Source organism: Lissotriton helveticus, chromosome 1_2, assembly GCF_964261635.1.
Source record: "Lissotriton helveticus chromosome 1_2, aLisHel1.1, whole genome shotgun sequence".
Lineage (NCBI taxonomy): Eukaryota > Metazoa > Chordata > Amphibia > Caudata > Salamandridae > Lissotriton > Lissotriton helveticus.
In genome coordinates this window covers 143,345,488-143,367,565 of record NC_136058.1, presented here as the reverse complement: position 1 = coordinate 143,367,565, position 22,078 = coordinate 143,345,488, and the positions used below count along the sequence as shown (strand labels likewise).

Below are 22,078 nucleotides of genomic sequence, written 5' to 3'. Positions count from 1 at the left end.
CGGTGCTGGAGCTGCTCAGGGTCGGGGCTTCTCGGACCCCAAAGCACTCACCAGGAAATTACTCGGCGGGCTTGCTGTGCAGAAGTCGTGCAGTCTTGCAGATGGCCGGTCGCTCGAGGTCTCGTCGCACCCACGGTTCTCAGCTGGGCTGTAGAGGTGGGTAGAGGTCAGAGGTGCCAGGGAAGCCGGTTCTCGTCGAGCTGGGCAGTCGGATTCCGGAGGAAGGACTTACAGCAGACCGCAGTGTTCTTGCGATGGTGCCTGCGGATGCAGGGTGACTACTCCTTAGCCACAAGGGAGAAATCTTAGGAAGAAGTCTTGAGTTCCTTTCGTAGAAAGTAGTTTCAGGATTCAAAGATGATCTGATCTGGAAGGGGGCCAGTCCCTACCTTTATCTGGGAAAAGGGGGCTGGCACGCGACTAGGTCCTGCCCTATGGGTGGGACCAGGAGGGGGGTGGTTACACCCACTTCCTTGGCGGGCTTTTCCCCAGCACAGGGTCTGGAGTGTCCCTGGAACTGGTTCAAGCCAGCCTATGCACAGTGAGCACCGGGGTGCCACGTGCAGTCACCTTCCTCTGAAGCCCTGCCTACCTAGGATACACAAAATCCTGTCTGGGACGGTGCTGGCACCGCCCCTGGCAGGAAACCCTTTGTCCTTATCTCCTGCTCTGGGAGGACTCCCAGCAGCAGGAGGGCAGACTTGTGTCTCGGTGGCAGCATCCATTTTGTGGAGCTGAGGCTCTGTTGGACTTTAACCGGGGTTAGGGGTTACATACATGTCGTGTCCCTCTAGAAGGGTGGAATGCTAACACCGTCGCCAGAATTGGCGAGGGGTTAGTATTCCAATTCGTATGACACCTTACTCGACATGTTTTGATAAAGCGATACCAGAGTTGGCATATAACCGCGAGGATTATAATGCACTTAAGAGTATATGGTATGCGATATCATGGAAACGGCTAAGGGATGGATCCCGAAAGCCGCAGACAGGCTCAGCTCATGCCAGAGCACTATCTCACACGATTCCAAGCACTCTGCCTTCAGGTTTGTCAAGGCCTGCCATAGGAGTGACTGATAGGAGATCTGTGTGTCCATTTTTAGGGTTAGATATAGGTATACTATATCTAAAGCAAAGGGTGATTACACCACCTTGCCCCAGCTGTCAAGCAGCCAGTTGTGTCAGATTTGGATGGCCAGCCAGGGGTGGCATAATACATGCTGCAGCCCCTGGTAGGCCCTGGGTACACCTATGCCCTGGGTACCTAAGGTACACTGTACAGGGACTGATAAGTTGACTCAGTATCCAATTAGATATGTACCTAAGGTACATGGAATCCATTTTACAGAGAGAGCAGTAGGCCTGGGGTCCTGAATAGCAGGGCCCCAGGTCAACTAAGTCAGAAAACCAGCAAAACACCAGGCAAAAAGTTGGGGGCAACCATAGTCAGGGATCTACCTTCCTACAGTGTGGATATCTGGCGGCGAAGCTTGGGCATTTGGCGTTTTCGTGTGTGGCAAAGAGATCTACATCTGGCTGTCCCTACATGTGGAAAAACGGTTGAAGAACTTGCGGATGAAGTTCCCACTCGTGAATCTGTTGCGTTTGACGACTTAACAGATCTGCTATATTGTTTTGGACTCCTGGAACATGTTGGGCTAGGAGAAACTTTCTGTGGAATAGCCCATCTCCACATGCTTTGCGCTAGTTGGGAGAGCTGTAGGGAGTGTGTCCTGCCTTGTTTCTGTATGTAATACATTGCTGGCATGTTGTCAGTGCGGACTAGGACAGCTTTGCCTGATATTTGCTTCTAAAATGCCTTTAGGACTAGAAATATGGCTAGTAACTCCAGATGGTTGATGTGGAGTAACGTTTGTTGAGGAGTCCACCTGCCCTGCATGGTGTGATGCAATAGATGAGCTCCCCAGCCGGAGAGCGATGCGTCCGCGGTCATGACTATCTATGGAACTGGCTCTATGAACAGTTGTCCTTTGGAAAGGTTTTTGGTGTTCCACCACTGCAGAGAACGATGAGTGCGACCGTCTACCAACACCAGATCTGTTAGCGGACCTTGAGCCTGGCTCCATTGGTGTGCTTGGCACTCTTGTAGAGGACGCATCTGGAGTCTTGCGTGAGGCACTATGAATATGCAAAAGGCCATCATTCCTATGAGCTGCATAAACACTCAAGCTGGAAGAGAGTGTTGAGGCTGAAATTTGGTTATGAGGGTTTGCATGCTTGCTATCCTGACTAGGCTGGGATAAGCTAGTGCTCTTGAGGTGTCTATTGTGGCACCTAGGTATTGTTGTATGTGGGGCGGTTGTAGATGAGACTTTACGTAATTTACTGTGAATCCCAAATGGTAAGTAGTTGAATAGTGGCATGAGTGTGATGTACACACTGACCATATGAGCTGGCTTTTATTGGCCAGTCGTTCAGATATGGGAAGACATGAATGTGTTGTCTTCTAAGATGAGCTGCAACTACACCAGACACTTGGTGAATACCCAGGGTGCTGTGGTGACTCCGAATGGGAGTACTTTGAAATGGTAGTGTTGACCGTCCACTACAAACCTGAGGTATTTCCTGTGAGATGTGTGAATGGGAATATGAAAGTAGGCGTCCTTGAGATCTATAGTGGCAAGGAAGTCTTCTTGTGAAAGAAGAGGGAGAACCTGCTGAAGTGTGACCATGTGGAAATGGTCTGATTGGATGTACAGGTTTAGGGGTTTGAGGTCTAGAATAGACAGGAAGGAACTGTGCTATTCTTCCCCCGACCGGAGTGGAATGGTCCAGGGGGAGCGGAGGGAAGTCATTGGGCAAGGGTGGAGGCAGATCGGGTATTGTTGGTCTTGCCTCTACCCTTGTTATTGTTGCCTCTGTAGCCTCCTCTGTGGTACCCTCTGGTGAATGTAGACTGGGTGGGAGCCTTGTAAGAGGTGGAGGGGTTGTCAGAGGAGTAGCCTCTGGAGGTGCCTTTGTAAAAGGAGTGACGAAAAGAACGTCTGGAAGAACGTCTGGGTGTCTGGAAGCTTGCGATTGCAAGGCTTCCATAGATTTGGCTGTGTCTGATCAAACGGCTGGTTTAAAATGGAAGTTTGTACTTCAGGTTTAAACCCAGAAATGCGTAGCCAAGCATGTTTACGCAGAAGGACACTTGTGTTGATGGCTCTGGAGGCGGTGTCTGCTGCATCCAGAGCACATTGAATGGAGGGGTTAGTGATGATTTTCCCTTCTTGTATAAGGTCATTGGCTCTGTTTTTATATTTGTCTGGGAGGTGCTGTAATAGGGTCTCTAGTTCATCCTAATGTGCCCTGTCGTACCTGGCTAACAAAGCTTGAGTGTTGGCAATATGCCATATGTTAGCTGCTTGTTACGCTGTTCTTTTGCCAGAGGCATCCAAGAGCTTGGACTATTTATCAGGGGGGAGCATCCCCTGATGTCTGAGAATTGACCCTTTTCCTAGCATTGGAAACAACTCGGGAATCTAAGGGTACGGGACCCTTAATGTAGGTTGGGTCCGCAGGGGCAGCCTTGTATTTTTTCTCGATCCTGGGGTTAATAACTCTAGCCCTGACAGGATCTTTAAACACTTCAGGTGCATGCTTGATGAACCCTTTTAGCATAGGCAAGATAGAGGTGGTCCTTTGTGAGGTGTCAAAAGTGTCCATTAGGAAGGAATATGCTACTTACCAGTATGCATCTGTTCTTGGCATGTAGAGCTGCAGAGTTGTACATTTAGCAATAGATCGCCACCTGGTGTTGGGCTAGGATGATTGCAGGTTCTTGTTGTCTTCTTTGAAGAAGTCTTTGTAGTCACAAGATAGGTGACTCCTCCCTTGGACAATACTGCGCATTGTCATCAACTCCATCCTCAGATTGTTTTTCGCCATGATGGGAAATGATGGAGTTAGTAGAAGTAAAGAGAAAAGGATGTCCATGCGTGTGCATCTAAGTAAGATGAGTACTGGAACGGATACAAGTCCCGGGGAGGCGGGAGGGCATGTACAACTCTGCAGCTCTACATGCCAAGAACAGATGCATACTGGTAAGTAGCATATTCCGTTCGAGGCATATGAGCTGCAGGTTGTACATTTAGCAACGATTGTGCAGCAGTGTCTCCCCTAGCGGTGGTCACTTGTATCCGTTGCAGCATACTGAAATAGTGTTTTAAGGACAGCTTGGCCTACTGCAGCTTGCTGCTTGGCTTGCACGTCAACACAATAGTGTTTAGTGAAGGTGTGTATGGTAGACCATGTTGCTGCCTTACATATGTCCTCTAGTGGTATGTTTCCTAAGAAAGCCATAGAGGCTCCTAGTTTGCGAGTGGAGTGCGCTCTAGGAGGAACTGTTAGTGTACGTTTTGCCTTTAGATAGCATATTTGAATACACTTCACAATCCATCTGGCAATTCCTCCTTTAGATATGGGATTGCCTTTGTGTGGTGAACAGAAAGATACAAATAGTTGTTTTGACTTTCTGAAGGATTTAGTTCTGTCTGTGTAGTATAAAAGAGCTCTTCTAACATCTAGGGTGTGTAGGGCTCTTTCTGCAACAGAGTCTGGTTTTTGGAAAAACACTGGTAACTCTACTGATTGGTTAAGGTGAAAAGGAGTAATCACCTTTGGCAGGAATTTTGGGTTAGGTCTAAGAACCACTTTGTTAGGGTGTATCTGAAAAAAATGGTTCTTCTATTGTGAATGCTTGTATCTCACTAACTCTTCCGAGAGAGGTGATGGCAACAAGGAATGCAGTTTTCCATGTTAGGAATTGCAATTCACACTTGTGTAAAGGCTCAAACGGGGGTCCCATGAGTCTTGTAAGGACAATGTTCAGGTTCCATACTGGTGCAGGTGGTAACCTAGGTGGGATTATTCGTTTTAATCCTTCCATAAATGCTTTTATCGCAGGTACTCTAAAGAGATATAGGTGCTGTCTATTCTGTAAATAGGCTGCAATTGCTGTAGATGCAGTCGTATGGAAGAGTAAGCCAAGTTGGATCTTTGTAGGTGTAGAAGGTAACAAATAATATTCTGGATGGAAACATCCAATGGATTAATATCATTGTTGTTACAATATATTGCAAATCTTTTCCACTTAGCAGCATAACATGCTCTAGTGGTGGGTCTTCTAGCTTCTTTAATTATGTTCATACATTCTGGTGGTAAATTTAAGTAGCCAAATTCTAAGACCTCAGGAGCCAGATTGCCAAATTCAGCTGGCTTGGTTCTGGGTGCCTTATTTCTCCATGGTTCTGTGTTAACAGGGATGGCGTGAGCCGTAATTTCTGATGTGGAACCAGTGAGAGATCTAGTAGTGTGGTGAACCATGGCTGGCGTGCCCATGTGGGGGCCACTAGTATTAGTTTGAGGGACTGTTGTCTGAGCTTGCGTACTACTAGTGGAATGAGTGGTAGAGTCGGAAAAGCGTACGCAAATCTGCCTGACCAATTCATCCATATTGCATTCCCCTCCGACCGCGGGTGTGGGAACCTGGCGGCCAAGGTTGGGCATTTTGTGTTTTCGTGGGTGGCAAACCGATCTGTGTGTGGGTGCCCCCACATTTGGAAGAATGGTTGTAGGACTTGTGGGTGCAACTCCCATTCGTTAATCTGTTGTGATTGACGACTCAACAGATCTGCTATCTGATTGTGAATTCTTGGAAGGTGTTCTACAGTCCGGTGTATGTTTTGAGGGATGGCCCATCTCCAAATGTTCTGTGCAAGCTGGGACAGTTGCAGAGAGTGTCCCCCCCCCTGTTTTTGTATGTAATACATAGCTGTCATATTGTCCGTCTGGATTAGAACAGCTTTGTTAAGTACTTGGAGTTGAAAAGTTTTGAGTGCTAGGTAAATTGCTAGCAGTTCCAAATGATTGATATGGAGCAGTTTTTGTTGGCTGTTCCATTGGCCTTGAGTGGTATAGTGCAGGAGATGGGCTCCCCATCCTGTGAGGGATGTATCTGTTGTGAGCACTATTTGTGGAACAGGGTCTAGGAACAGCCGTCCCTTTGTCAAGTTTTTGGTGTTCCACCATTGCAGAGAGCGATATGTACGGCTGTCTACCAACACCAGGTCTGTGAGCTGACCTTGAGCCTGATTCCACTGTTGTGCTAGACATTCTTGTAGTGGGCGCATTTGCAGTCTTGCATGAGGAACTATGAAGATGCAAGATGCCATCATGCCTATTAGTTTCATGAACACTCTGGCCTGAAGAGAGTGTTGGCATTGAAAAAGGGAGACCAAGCTCTGAATGCTTTGAATCCTGGCTTGACTGGGATAGGCTAGAGCTACTGATGTGTCTATGGTAGCTCCTAGATATTGGTGAACGTGCGAAGGCTCTAGGTGCGACTTGGTTTAGTTTATCGTAAACCCTAAGTCGTGTAATGTCTGAATTGTTTGTTTGGTGTGTTGTACACACTGGTTGAACGATCTTGCTTTTATGAGCCAGTCGTCGAGGTAGGGAAGACATGTATCGGTTGTCTCCTGAGATGTGCTGCTACTACTGCTAAGCACTTTGTAAACACTTGTGGTGCTGTTGTGACCCCGAATGGAAGGACTTTGAACTGATAGTGTTGCCCTTGTATGACAAATCTTAAATACTTCCTGTGCGCAGGATGTATAGGAATATGAAAATAGGCGTCCTTTAGGTCTAGTGTTGTCAGAAAGTCTCCCTGTTGTAGTAATGGGAGTACTTGTTGTAAAGTGATCATGTGAAAATGATCTGATTAAATGTAGTGGTTTAGGGGCCTGAGGTCGAGGATCGGTCTTAATGTCCCGTCCTTTTTGGGTATTAGGAAATACAAGGAGTAGACTCCTGTTCCTTGTTCCTGTAAGGGGACCTCTTCAATGGCATCTTTTTGTAGAAGTGCTAGAACGTCCTGTTGAAGCAGTGTTATGTGTTCTGTGGACATTGGACGCTGCCTGGGTGGTATGTTTGGGGGGGGGGGTTTGCTGTGAGTTCTAGGCAGTAGCCATGTTGGATAATTTGTCTTACCCACCTGTCTGTTGTGATGGAATCCCAGACAGGTAGGAACTGTGATACTCTGCCCCCTACTGGTGTGGAATGTTGTAGGGGAGGCAGAGGGAAGTCACTGTTTGGGAGTGGAAGAGGAGCGTTTGTTGTTGTTACCTCTACCTCTTCCCTATTGTTGTTGCCTCTGTATCTCCTCTATAGTAACCTTTATTAGAGGGGGTTTGTGTTTGTGTTTTAAAAGATGATGTGTTATCTGCACTGGTCTGCATGGAGCCTCCTCTATAAGAGGAACGGCGAAAAGAACCTCTAGTTTGGGTTGATTGTAATGCACCCATAGACTTAGCAGTGTCTGTGTCCTTTTTCATCTTTTCTAGCGTAGTATCTACCTCTGGCCCGAACAATTGGTTCTGATTGAAGGGCTGGTTGAGGATGGTAGTTTGCACCTCTGGTTTGAAACCGGAAATGCATAGCCATGCATGACGCCTGAGGATAACACTGGTGTTAACTGCCCTAGATGCTGTGTCAGCTACGTCTAGTGCACATTTAATGGAGGCATTTAATATTAGTTTGCCTTCCTGTAAGAGCTCTGCTGCGTGATCTTTGTATTGATCTGGCAGATGTTCCATTAACTTTTCTAGTTGGTCGTAGTGAGCCCTATTATACCGTGAGAGTAAGGCTTGTGTGTTTGCTCTGCACCAAATGTTTGTTGCTTGTGCAGCAATCCGTTTCCCTGACGCATCAATGAATTTTGATTCTTTGTCAGGGGGTGGGAGGGGGGGGCAGAAGTCTGGGAATTGGCTCTTTTACGTGCATTTGACACAACTAAAGAGTCCAATGGTAGGTGTCCCTTAATGTAGATAGGATCTGATGGTGCTGGCCTATACTTTTTCTCTATTCTTGGGTTTAGTACCCTACACCTTACTGGGTCTTTAAAAATATCTGGGGCATGTTTAATGACCCCCTTGATCATAGGTAGTATTTGAGTAGATCTCTGGGATTGCTCAAAAGTGTCTAATAGGAAATCCTCCTCAATGGCATTAGAGTGCATTGGAACTCCGTGGTAAAGTGCAGCTCTGTTCAGTAGATGATTAAACCCAATACTATCCTCTGGAGGGGAAGGTTTTGTTGGGTAATACTGAGGATCAGGTATGTCTGGTGCATTATTTGGTTGGAAATTATATGCATCATCCTCCTTGGTATAATCTGGGTTGACATCTTCATCCTCATGTAAGGGATATGTATGTGTATCTGGTACATAATCCCCCCCCCCCCACCTAAATCATACTCCTCGTCAGTGTGGTGTGATGATGCAGGAGATTGAGCAGGAGAAGTTATAGGCTCAGCATATGGAGTGATAGGAGAGGAAGAAGGTGAAGGAGAGGAAGGGTGCATTGGAGATGTTGCACAATCCTTTTTGGCAGGAACCACAGTTGGAAGTGGTGTGTCTGCTGGCCTTTTCTAGTGTGGAATTGCTTCCACATGTCCAGTTTTTGGATTGATTTAGACCTTTTTCTGCTTTGGATCTGGTCTAAATAGTTCTTCCTCTTGTATAGTCCTCTTCGGCGCCACTTTTTTCAGTGTCGATAGTGGTTCTCTAGCGTTTTTTGCCTTAGGAGGAGTTATTGAGTCCTGTGGCAATTTCTTCGGTGCCGAAGGTTCTTTAGGCTTGTGTGTATCAGGCCTTGTGATCTTTGGTACCGTTATCGAAGATTTCGGCGTGGAGACAGGTTTTGTTGGTCCTGTTGCGCCGGAGTCTATCTTCCCGTCTTTGTTTTTGGAGCCGGATGGTTTCGGAGTCAAAGCTTTCGATTCAGTTATTGTTTTTGGTTTCGGCACCGATGCCTGTTTAGGTTTGTGTGCCGAAGAGTCTTTGGGCGCCGAAGGGTGTGTTAGCTTCGGTGCCGGAGAGTCCTTTGGTGTCGAAGGGTTTTTCGGTGCCAATGGAGGAGGTGGAATTGGCATATGTTGTTTTTTCGGTGCCGAGGAACCGGAAGGCGTAGTCTTTTTCCTCGGAGCCGAGCCCGAAGGCGGGGCGTTAGAGGGTAGATTTCGGTCTCGACTGGGCCCCATGGGCGGAGTGCTGACCGTTGCCACTGGTTTGGGCAGTGTCTGTGGTGCAGGGGCAGAGGTACTCACGGGTTGTCGAGATGGAATCAAATCGTCCGAGTCCTCTGCTCCCGATATGATCTGGAGATCAGGCGAGTCTTCCTCGGCGACGAGTGGAGCCTCGTCCTCGGAGACGTCCTGTTCGACGATCTCCTTCTCAAAGATGGCCTCCGGTGCTGGTGCTGATCTCCTCATCTCGTGTCGACGGCCCCTCCGATCCCGAATGGTCTTTTTCGATCGGAAGGAGGCACAGGCTGTGCAGGTCGACTCGTCGTGTTCTGGCGCAATACAGAGGTTGCAAACCTCGTGATGGTCGCTATGAGGGAATTTTGCTCGACATACCGGGCATCTCTTGAATGGAGTTCTTTCCATGAGGCGTAGGCCGTACGGCGCCGATGGGCCCAAAGGCCCGCGTCGATGCAACGGGATGTAGCTGGTGATGTCGAAAAGTGTCTTCGATGTCGAAAGTTTTACGCTTCGGAAATGCCGAAAAAGTCTTTTCTAGCCGGAGCGGAAAACTTTCATCCGAACCCAGTGGCGGAAAAAAAACAATCTGAGGATGGAGTCGATGACCATGCGCAGTATTGTCCAAGGGAGGAGTCACCTATCTCGTGACTACAAAGACTTCTTCTAAGAAGACAACAACAACCTGCAATCATCCGAGCCCAACACCAGGTGGCGATCTATTGCTAAATGTACAACCAGCAGCTCATATGCCTTGAACATCCTCTTCCACAGGGTCTGTATGTAAATTAACCCCATGATATTGGGCAGCTCTGTAAAGTAGCTGATTAAACCCTGTGTTGTCCTCTGGAGGGGAAGGTCTAGAGGGATATACATCCTCCTGTGGAACATTAGGGACATCTGGAGGTGTTGTAATCGTCCCAGTGGTCAGGGGAAGAAGGTGGACTAAGGTCACCTAGTGGCTCTTCATCTGCACCCCCCCTGTGTCATTAGAGCTATCATCATCACCCCATGGTGGAGGGGATGGTGTAGGAGAATGGTGTGGTGGGGGAGGTGAAGGAGGTGATGGAGAAGGAATCCTGAGGGGAGATCTGGCATTGTCCCGCTTCTTAGGTGGTGGAGCCAGTGCAGGCGTATCCAATGGTCTCTTTTTTTAACTCTGAGTGAGCTGACCAGTTTTAGCGTCTTTTAGAAGAGTCTTTTGTTTAGGATCTGGTGTAAAAGCTCTTCTGATGGAGGCTGGTCTTTCGGTGCCGACTTTTTGGGTTCAATCGCCTTATGGGGCACTGACTCCGGAACAGTTTTGTGGTCATTTGGCTTGGAACCGTGATGCTTTACAGTCTCTGTGCTCGTCTGTAGAACTGGTGCTTTTTCGGTTCCGAAGCTTTTTTCAGCTCCGAAGGGTGTGATTCCGAACTTTTAGGGAACGGCTTTTTGCTCTGCTCAGAGTGTTTTTTCGGAGTCGAAGGGTTGGTGTTTGTTGGTATTGGTTCCAAGTGCTTGGATGTGGAAGCAGCGTTCGGAGGGCGGTTTCTTTTTTGGTGCCGGTGAATGAGTTTCGGTACCGATGATAGACTGAATTGAGCCCGAGTCGCCTGAAGGCTTGATAGGCTTATTTGTCGAACCCGAGGGCAGGGCACGTGAAGCAGTCTCTCGGTGTGCACCTGGGCCCGAAGGTGGAGGTGTAACCAAAGCCTTTTTAGATGGTGTATGGAGGGGGTCTGGGTCGACGTCTTTACTTACGACCCGCTGCGCCGGAGTGAGGTCTTCGATGTCCACGATGGACACCACTTACAATTATATTAATCCATGAGATTGCACTATTTAATGTACTGTAATATTTTCTGTCAGACATTGAATCAATGTATCATGCTGAAAATATGTACAACATAACCAAGCGAGATGTGTGTGAATGCATGGATGAATGACAATAGTTAGAATGTTGTGTACATGATATTTCTCTGCAACAAAATGTACATGAAATCAAAAAACTCTTTTTAATGAATTTATTTCATTATAAATATTTTTTATTTTTCTATCCTTAGTGTCACTACCATTATTAATATAACTATGTTCTAGCTCAGTTGTTGAAGTAGCCCTAGAAACTTTACAGTATGTATTTCCCTGCCTAGGTGTACTTCACATGGATATCAGGGGGCCCTTTGTCTTTTCAGACAATCTAGCATGAAACAGGGCCTGCACTGGACACTCCAGGTTTACGGATGTTTGAAGGCTTTACATTTGCACCTCTACATTTAGGTCTCACATTCCAAGTTACGTATATGAATATTTGATCTAGTCCAGTGTTTTTCCCTTAGTATTCTTAGTTATGTTGCTAACATTACAAAATCAGGACTACAAGCCCCAGAATACAAAGAAAAAGCCTGGGCTGAGCAAGTTACCTACCCATGGACTTGGGAACTAGCAGAGCTCCGTATTGTTACCTTTAAACCATATCGCATATAATAAAAATGCTTCACAAACCTTTATTGGTAACTTCCCATGGACCTTCAAAGAGCACCAACTCTTCCTCAGGGAGGTAGTCTTCTTCCCATTGTGTATTTGCATTCAGAGAGCTCACAGAGAGTGAGCGCACAAGAGACATTTTGCTTCACTTCCCAGTACCTGTGGACGAGACCGGGCAACGCTCTCGTCAGCCAGCTCAGCTGTTGAGTGCTTGCTCTTTACCCCTCTCCCTCACACATTTGAAGAGGAGAGAGAGAGAAATATTTGTAGTAAAATGCAAAGCTAATTGGACTTAACCATCCGATACAGATTGGTAAAGAGACTTAAAATCCGAAGGAGCCTGCTAGATTAAGAGATATGAAGCAGATCAATTGGTGCACTGGCTTGACGCCTGGTTTTGGTGTACTTGCCAGTTGTGTGTTGCCCTCACATAGAGAGTTGGGTCTCCGCACTCTGAGCCAACAAACAGCAGGCCTTTGGGACCTTTAAACATATCAGCTACAACATAGCAGAAGAAAAATAAAGCTGGGGTCAAGTGAAAACAACAGCCTGCCAATACCCGACCATTCATCTCAAATATTATATCCAATTCAGGGTTTATTAGTCGTACAAAAACAAAGTACAATTCCCAGCCTAAAACTAGCATCGGCAAAGCCAATAAATCCAGGTTGGTTAGGTTTTGCACGCACAGCGCTTGTGCTGGCGATTTCTTTTGTTTTTAATAAATCTTAAAAGGGGCTTCTCATCAGTATCCCAAGGCCCAAGTACTCATTCCAATCCGCTTCAGTGGTTGGAACTGGTTTTCCTAACATTAAGGATGCACAGCGATTTACTGATACTTATCTTCCTGTGGCTGCACGCATTTACGATACTTATCTTCTACTAAAGCTGTTCACACTGTTTAAGCCCCTTTCACTGTAGAGACATCAAGGACTGCTAAACTATCAGATAAGGTTTCTTCCCACGTAAAAGGCATACAGCTTTTAACAGTATTCGGGAATGATTGCTTTTCATTACTTTGTTGTGAGTAGCAGATACTTAAGCCTTAGAACGTTTGAGACGATTTCCTATTCATGCCTCAGTACGTTTCTTTGCACTTTGTAGGCATTATCGGATCGATTTTGACAACTTAATCTATTTGGTCATTGTGATCAAATTCTAAATTTTGTAATAAACATTGTACGTTAAGGGTAAACTTGACATACATAAACCCGAACAAAGTGATTGCAGTGCTTTACATGAGAATGCTCAATGGTGCTCTAAAGGGAAGTTTTGACCTCCTTTATCCATTGGGACAGTTTCTTAAAATATTACAGGGCCAGCCAACTGTCGCAATCTTGGATTGTAAACACAGTCGCATGCCTGTTCTAAAAGTATTGCTTGAGTTTTGCGATTGCAGCTGTTCCTTCACTAGGGCCATGATTTCAATAGTGCAGCAAGTCGAGGCACTGGGACCAAAAGCTCTATAAACCCCACTTTTCAGCGATTATTGCTACATTTTATTACTAAACAGACAGCCACAAATGCAGTTATCTTGCAGGCATTAGGGTTGTGATCTGAATGGTGCAGCAGGTGCAACTGTACCAGGCCCAAAAGTTGTCAGAATTCTTCTAAACACATAAGACTGCTATATTTGACTACTAAACAAGCAATCACAATTGCAGTTACTTTGCATTTAAAAGGGACTTGATTTGAATAGTGCATTAGGTGCAGTGGCACCGGGACCAAAACCTCTAGGGGCCCACTAAACAGACTAGCTAAATTCTACTACTAAACAAGATAGTCACAAGTGCAGTTGTCTAGCAGCAGTGCTGTAGCTACCCTCACCTTTCTCCAACGTTCGGACTAGTTTGCCATACGCCTAAATTGTAGTTACCTTACAGTGAAAAGGGGCTTGATTTGAATGGGGAACCTGGTACAGTGGCACCGTGACCAAATAATCTAGACACCCCACTAAAAATCTAATATTGCTATATTTTACTACTAACAGGCGGTCCCAAGTGAGTTACCTTACACATTGCTATATTTGACTACTAAACTGGCAGTCATAAGTGCAGTTAGTTATCTAGCAAGTACTAGGGCGATGAATTCAGTAGTGCAGCAGGTGCAGTGACACCGGGACCAAAAGCCCCAAGCACCCCACTAAACTCCTATTATTGCTATATTTTATTCCTAAACAGGCAACGACAACTGCAGTAACCTTGCGTACAACAGTGTCATGATGTGAATGGTGCAGCTGGTGCAGTAGCACCATGCTCAAAAGTTGTCAGAACTCCTCTAAACACAAAATATTGCTATATTGGACTACTAAACTGGCAGTCAGAATTGCAGTTATCTTCCAGTTAAAAGAGGCTTGCTTTGAATGGTGCAGCAGGTGCAGTGACTGTGGTCAAGAGTTCTCGAGAACCCACTAAACCCAGATTATTGCTCAATTTCACTACTAAACAAGACAGTCACAAGTGCATTTATCTTGTAGGCAATAGGGTAATCATTTCAATGGTGCAGCAGGTGCACTAGCACCAGAACCAAAAGCTCTAGGCATTCCACTAAACACCTACTATTGCTATATTTTAATACTAAACAGGCAGTAACAAGGGCAGTTATGTTGCAGACAACAGGGTCAAGATTGCAATAGTGCAGCAGGTGCAGTAGCACCGGGTCTAAAAGTTGTCAAAACTCCTCTAAACACAAAATATTGCTATATTTGACTACTATACAGGCAGTTACAAATGCAGTTACCTAGTAGTTAAAAGGGACTGGATTTGAATGGTGCAGCAGGTGGAGTGGCACCTGGTCCAAAACCTCTAGGACCCCACTAAACCCAGGTGATTGCTAAAATGTAAAACTAAACCGACAGCCATAAGTGCAGTTGCCTTGCAGACAATATAAAACTTTATAAATAAATAAAATAAATAAACAGGGTAATGATTTCAATGGTGCAGCAAGTGCAGTGACACCAGGACCAAAAGCTCTAGGCACCCCACTAAACACATATTATTGCTATATGTTACTACTAAATAGGACGTCACAAGTGCAGTTATCTAGCAGTCACTAGGGTCATGATTTGAATGCTGCAGCAGGTGGACTGGCACAGGCCCAAAAATTGTCAGAACTCATCTAAACAACTAATATTGCTATATTTTACTACTATACGGGCAGTCACAATTGCAGTTATCTTGCAGGCACTAGGGAAATGATCTGAATGGTGCAGTGGCACAGCCCAAAAGTTGTCAGAACTATTACACATCATATTACTATGACATCAATTAATTCTATTATTTCCCTCTTTCATTTTTCAAAATGTTGCTATCACTTAGCCGAAATAGTATCAGCACAATATAGTGGCTTTTTGTACATAAACAAGTCAAAACACATTAACAGACTTTCGGTAACTTATATTGTACAACTACTCAGCAAACTACAACTCACAACAACAAGCAGCTTACTATTAATCACATAGGTGAAACCCAACGCATTTACCAATGCATGTTATCCTTTTCCCCCCTCTTTCTACTGAGGGAGGACCCAACCACTGTTCTTCTGGTCACCATCCAGGGTCCTGGTTCCTACCCACTCATCAGCTTTCTTGCACAGTTCCCTAGGACAAGACAGCATAGAGTCCACTAGATGCTAGAGCAACTTCTATGAAGAAGAATTTGCTAAAATGTGCTCCTTAGCCAACAGATTGTACAGTCCTTCAAATGTACCTACGTTAGCAGGTTTAATGCACCCATCCAGTGCCTTAACTGAGGTGTCAACAAAGTCCACTTATGTTTGTGAGTTACCTTTCTGAAGGGATCTAAGCTTCTGCCTATACTCTTCAGGAGTTATCCCAAAACGCTCAACAAAGGCAGCCTTCATCTGGGTGTAGAAATTCAGCTACCTCCTCCTCTAGTGTAAGTAGCCTATCTCGACCAACCCCTGGTACTAACTCCCACAGTCATGTTCCCCAGTATTGTGTCCCTACCTTCCCTATCATAAAAGCACTCTCAAATGTGGTGAGACACTTGTCAATGTCATACCCTGGAACATAACTTTGGGCAACTCATTTGGGAATCAGAACCTTCAGATCTGTAGCCACCATCTTCTCTGGGCTCCAAGCCTAGTCTGGTCTGATTTTCCGTTAGGGCCAACCTTCTTTAAGCAAGAGATATGGCCCTCTCCAAGTCCAGGGTTGCCATGCTCTCCTGTATGGATATCTGGCTGGGTTCATAGCCACCCAGGCTGTGTGCCCTGGGAATCCACCTTGGCCCTTCCGGGAGTTAGGTTTCTTCCTGCCCCAGTGGCTCCACTGTACAGGTTGTGATTGTTCTCCAACACCTCTTCATACCCACTACCATAGTGCAATTACTTCCTCAGACGTGGAGGTACCCTGTGAGCCTCCTTCCAGGCTCACAGGGCCGTAATGAAAGCAGGCTTCTTGGCCTTAGCTCCCATTGTGATTTTTCGCTCTCCACAAAATATCCTCAGATCATCCCTCTTGTATGAGGAGAGATTTGCCAATCTGAGGTCCATGTCTCCTTGTCGAAAAGTGGCTCCTCAGCTGTGTATCAAAAACGTGTGGAAAACATTTTTCTCCTTTACTTGAACTTGTAAGAAACTTTTGCTAAACCTTTCGAGAACTCTCCTTCACTCCTTTGAGTACGTTTTGTTTGGTTTTTTAAAAAACATTTTAGAGAGTACACCTTGGAGCTCAACAATATCCACATAAAATACTTTATGGGAGCAAGAACTTTTTGTAGTTGTTCAACTATACAGATTCTCAGAGGGCTTAACTTCACCAACTGTATGGTACTTTACACAGGCTCTGGATCCGACCACTGCCATCAATGTGAGGAAATGGAGTGTATTATATAGTGTGGCTGTGCGCCGGGGCCGTAGCCGCCGGCTGCGGACCTTGCGGTGCCGGGGCCGGAGCCGCCAGCGGAGGACCTTGCGGCGCCTAGGCCGGAGCCGGTGGCAAGGGAGGGCCCGCTGGCATGCCGGCGGGAGCCCGAAGCCTGAAAAGGGGGTCCATGGCAGCAAGAAAATCTTGCACCTGGGCAGGAGTCGCCGATGGAGCCGGATAAGTTGGGTAGGCCACAGGACTCACAGGCTTCAAAGGAGCTGCGTGTGGTACCCCCGGCCCCCTAATCCGGTGACAGACAGGGGGATGTCGGAGAGCGTAAACGCTTCCTCAACTTTTTTTTATGACGTCTCTTACCCGATTCAGAGGGTGAAGACTTCGACCCCGAGGAGCGATGATGATGGCTCCGCGACTGGTCTCTCAATCGACCCCTGGACCTCAATCATCGCAGAGACGATTGTTGGGTCTCCAGCAGTTTACGGGACTGCTCCCGTAAGGCCTTCGGAGCAATGGCCAGACAGTCGGAACAAGACTGGGAGTCATGGTCGCGCTCCAGACAATAGAGACAGACGCCATGGGTGTCGGCCACCGACATCATACGGCCACCGACATCATACGGCCACCAACATCATACAGCAACAGGACTAGCAGGATTTAAACCCAGGCATCCCTACGTGCCACCAGGAGGAAAAGACTCAAAAGATGGAAGACAAAAAGTCTCAATAGTTAGTCAAAAAGTGACTAGGGTACGTGCTCAAACCGGATTTGCGCTTGCTGGCGCAGAGAAAGAAAGAACTGGCGTCAGCGCTCATGGGTGGCACCTAAGTAGTCTCCTTGACGTCCTCTTAGCGATTACGACGCCAGCGATGGACGTGGAGCCAGACAACGGCACCTTCCGACGCGCAGAGGTACTGCTGACGAAAATTTTCCGGATCCAGTCTGACGCCTAGGGATATTCTAAGGTAAGGAATCTATCACTAACAGATAATAGAACAGAGACTTGTGAAAAAGACATCTTCCACAACTCTATTCACAGAAATGTCCAGTTATACTTTAGGCAAAATGTAAATGGGTTTTTGTTCACACCCAATATTGAGATACAGGAAGAATGCACAAATCGAATAAATTTAGTAGAATTCTCATAGAATATAAGTGTAAAGTTCAGAGTGTTAACATGGAAAAAATCTTTCAACTGCTTCATTTAGCACACAAATGAATCCTCTTGCTTCCATTCTGATGGCAATTATATATCGGACCGTAGGGGTTTGTCTAGGTGAGACCGATTGTGGTATCCTGGCAGCAAATCTACCAGGATATTGTACCCCTACCGATTCCATGGGGCACAGTTAAGCCTTTTTTCATGACCACGTGATTAAGTTTGGTTGCGTAGGTACCAGATGCATGCCTCATTTATTTGCAGCATTGAATTATTTTTATATTTAATAGCTTATTAGGCTTTGGATAAGGAGTGGCGAACACAGGGCTGGTCCCTGTGTAGCCCTGAGGAAGTGCTAGGGGGACGCACGAAACATGTTGGCAGACAGGAGTTGTTAGGTACACCTAAACCCATTACAATTTAGGTATCCTACCAGTTCTACCCCATATTTTAGCTTTACCACCTGGGAGCCAGAATAAAGTATTTGCAACTCACTAGGCAGGTAATTTTAACTAATCACATAAACTCCACTCCTTCACATTACATTCCTTGCACCACACATAGTCCTTTGTAAGTGCTCCTACGTAATTCCAAAAGTCGCAGCACGCCCCAGTCCGTAGAGGGCTGGGATGGCCCCTATGATGAAGCATGTCACCGTGGGGCAACCCTGGTGAGTGAGGGGACACCTAAAAAAAGGAGTATTTTTTCTTTTTTCTTCTTGGAACTATTGATACTATTCCAACACCATTGTGTGCTTTGGGAATAGAGTCATAGACTACGGCTGGGTTTTTGATCTCTGTCCCCAGAGATCTTGTGTGACTTATTGATACTAGGAGGGTGAGCCCTAGCCTTTCTCCATCTACATCCCTTTTTTGTTAATGTAATTATATATCTAAACACAATAATGGAAAAAAGCCTGAGGTAAGGTAGATGGTTAATGCTTTCTGGAGATGGTGTCTAAGGTATGGTAAGGCTCTGTTGATTTCGGGTCAACATCAAAAGATGCTATTCCGGGCCCACCTTCTATATAGTGAGATTATGTACAACATGTGAATTACAGTTCCACTCTTCAAAAACTCAGTTACCTTATGCCAGGCATATCAGTGAAGTCTAGGGCAGTAAATAAATAATATAAGGATTAAATTCATCTACCAATGGTGCAACACAAAACACAGTGTGGTAACACAGATGTATAACAAGCATACATAAGTAATGTCAGCATAGTTAAATTACTATGTTTGATGTATGTTCAAAGTAATAAATTCTACACATCCATTATACAAGATCAAACAACAATATTGGATTACTATTTACAGTAGTAATACAAAATTAATATATTAAAAAGGTCATGATGCTGCTATAAATTAGGGTCTCATGGAATTGATTTTTGCTAAAACTATAAAAATTAAATTTGCCATACCATTCATTGTAATGTCATATGATTCCAGTTTAAGAATTTTTTCCTTAAAGAGCTGCTGTTGCACATCACTCTCAAGGTCATGTTGCCCTTTTGTAAACCATTCAAAGCACATCTGCAATTCAAAATAAAAATATGAAGTCTCCTTAAGCAACACAATTGTTCCAACAACCTCTTTGATGCCCAAGACAAAACACTGAAAAACCATGGGTGGCAATTCTTTCTTATGCAGGTTTCTTGCAATGACAAAACATGTAGGGAAATGTATGTAAACTATTGCATTATTTGTAACAGACCATGGTCACCTTAAGGACATTATCGTCAACCAGATCAGGATTATACCCAGTTTTACGTGTATTTATTTACAGGCTTACAGGAACGAAATGATAACAGCAGAAATTTATTAGATTTTCTGAAAATAGTGGGATAGGCAAAGTGTAGCAGCCTTTATGACGATCACGAAGCCAAAAAGCAACTAGCAGATAAACATTGTGCATGACTAAAAATTCCACTGAAAAGAGGCATTCTAATAGCATAAAATGACAAGAAAACAAACATTCTACCCCTAAACAAAATAGTGCATTTTCTTCAAGGCTGTGTGGTAATAAAACCAAAGGAATTGAGGGATGCCAGATAAGGCAACAACGATGCTGAAGCACAGTTTCCAGAGCAGCATAATGGGGTTTAGAATACTATATGATCTGTAACCAAACAGGTGTAATAAAAGGCTCACCCCTCCCACAGAGATAATACCAATTTACAACAAAAATATAGGTGTTATCCTTGACAAAGAGTTTACTTTCTTCAAAATGTAACTGCATCGAGCAGAAGCTTTGGGAACTTGAAAAACACGAACTCACTTTAGGTGGCCCACCATATGCTAACGTAGCACAGCTTAAATGAAGATGTTCGATATGCATTAATAGTTCGTCCTGAAGGTGTATGTCTCTCCCACATGAGTAGTCGGAGTATGAGTTAATGATACGTCAAATCAACAATCCCCAAAGGTACTTCATAATGGGGAAAAACCTCTGTTTTCTATCTAGAGCAAATTAACAAAATTTCGTCATCCAACCAATCACAGTTTAATCTCCATCAGCTACATCTAATTAACTATCACTCTGCTGACAACCAAATCGACCATTTAGTCAACAATGATTTCATTGATGATGACTTTGTCAACAAAAGCTCCACTCCCCATCACATGGATAATGCCCTTGGCGTCTCAGTCTAATGATTTTATTAAGCTATAGCTATTATGCCATTGCTGGAGGCTCCAACATATGCAAGGCTCATCATTGCCACTAAAAGTATCAGCACAAATACTTGGTCACATTTTGGGTTCCCAGGGGAACACATACATTGGTGATTACTAAGAAATAACTACAGTTCTCCAACACTTTATGGATCCACATGCTTGTATAATATCCCTTCAAGGAAGAAGCCTCCAGTCACATTCACCAGTTTGTCTATCCACGCAAAGAACTAAACCCACTACTTGCGGGAGGAACTAACCAACTTAAAATCATCAGGTAAGTTGTGCCTTGGCCCTTCTCGACATCCTTATGGTGGGGTAGATTTGCTGACATTCTCCATCTGCAAACTGGCATTAACTAATATCAAAATAAAGACCTTCCACTCTCACACTGGCTCCTTAGGTAACCACATTCGACCAGCTAGCAGCGGCTGTGCCCGTAGCAATGCCAGATCTCTGGTTAAAAATGCTATACCATGTGCAGACTTTATGGAGTCTAAAGGACTTGATTTGATCTTTATAACAGAAACGTGCCACCTGAGACCCGGACCTTCTTCCGGCCCTTCCACCAGGTTTCCTAATCTCCAGGCTTGACAGAGTTGGCAGAAAAGGAGGAGGTCTCGCAATCATTTACCGAGAGCACTTACAATCCTAATCCAAGAGCTACCCACAATCTGTGATTGCGTTGGGTTATCTTTTACAATAGAAATTAAAAAACAATATTCTGTTGATGGCATTCTGATCTACAGCCCTAGAGCATCTTTCACAGATAAGATCAGCCAATTATTAGAGCTTAAAGCTGACCTTTGGACCTCACAGTCCTTGGAGATTTGAACCTCCACTTGGATAACCTTTGTGATACTGATTATGCCCATCTCATTGATCTTATGGAAAGCTCTGGACTAACCCAGCTAGTTAAGGGACCTACCCATAAGGCAGGTTGCTTATCTGGACGGAATTTTTTCAGATAATCCTTATCTACAAAACTCATCCTTGCTCCCTCTAAATTGGTCCAACCACTTGGCTGTAATGTTCAAGCTTAACTGGGAAAAGGAGAACCCTGAGAATATTCCATCTAAATCAGCCAGGTGCCAATGCCCCTGGCATAAGCTTGATACTGATTTGTTTAATCATACATTAATTTGAACTGTCCCCTTGGTCACAGGAGACTTGGACAAAAATGCCAGCGAATATGGTCAATGCCTAGACAAGGCCCTTGACCAACTGATTCCATCTAAAACTCATTACAGTCATAGAACTTACCCCTCTGAACCATGGTTCACCAATACCCTTAGGCTATATAAACAACAAGCATTTACAATGCAATGGTTTCGCCTTTGGAAAAGTTCGAGCTATTGGCATTGTAAATGACAAAATTTGTATTTATGTGTTGGTTTTGAAAACAGATAAATAAATGGCATTGTCATTTACATTGTCATTAGCTTAATCTCTCGCAAATGTGAGACCTATTGTACCCTACGGACGAGCTCAGCAGACAGCAATTACTACCACACACACACACACACACACACACACACACACACACAGAGCCACACACACACCCAGAGCCAGCCACACACACCCAGAGCCAGCCACACACACCCAGAGCCAGCCACACACACCCAGAGCCAGCCACACACACCCAGAGCCAGCCACACACACCCAGAGCCAGCCACACACACCCAGAGCCATACACACACACCCAGAGCCATACACACACACACACCCAGAGCCATACACACACACACACCCAGAGCCATACACACACACACACACCCAGAGCCACACACACACACACACACACACACCCAGATCCACACACACACACCCAGATCCACACACACACACACACACCCAGAGCCACACACACACACCCAGAGCCACACACACACCC

General features: G+C 45.2%; 1 protein-coding gene across 4 annotated transcripts in view; it reads right to left on the bottom strand.

Annotated features, from left to right (window-relative positions):
- Positions 1-22,078, bottom strand: part of USP24 (ubiquitin specific peptidase 24) — a 2,099,319-nt gene that overhangs the window by 1,686,032 nt on the left and 391,209 nt on the right. For all 4 annotated transcript variants that reach the window (XM_078670143.1, XM_078670156.1, XM_078670149.1 and 1 more), the window contains exon 19: positions 18,933-19,044. In XM_078670143.1, the coding sequence (XP_078526269.1) occupies positions 18,933-19,044 (112 nt within the window). The remainder of the gene's footprint in view (positions 1-18,932; positions 19,045-22,078) is intronic.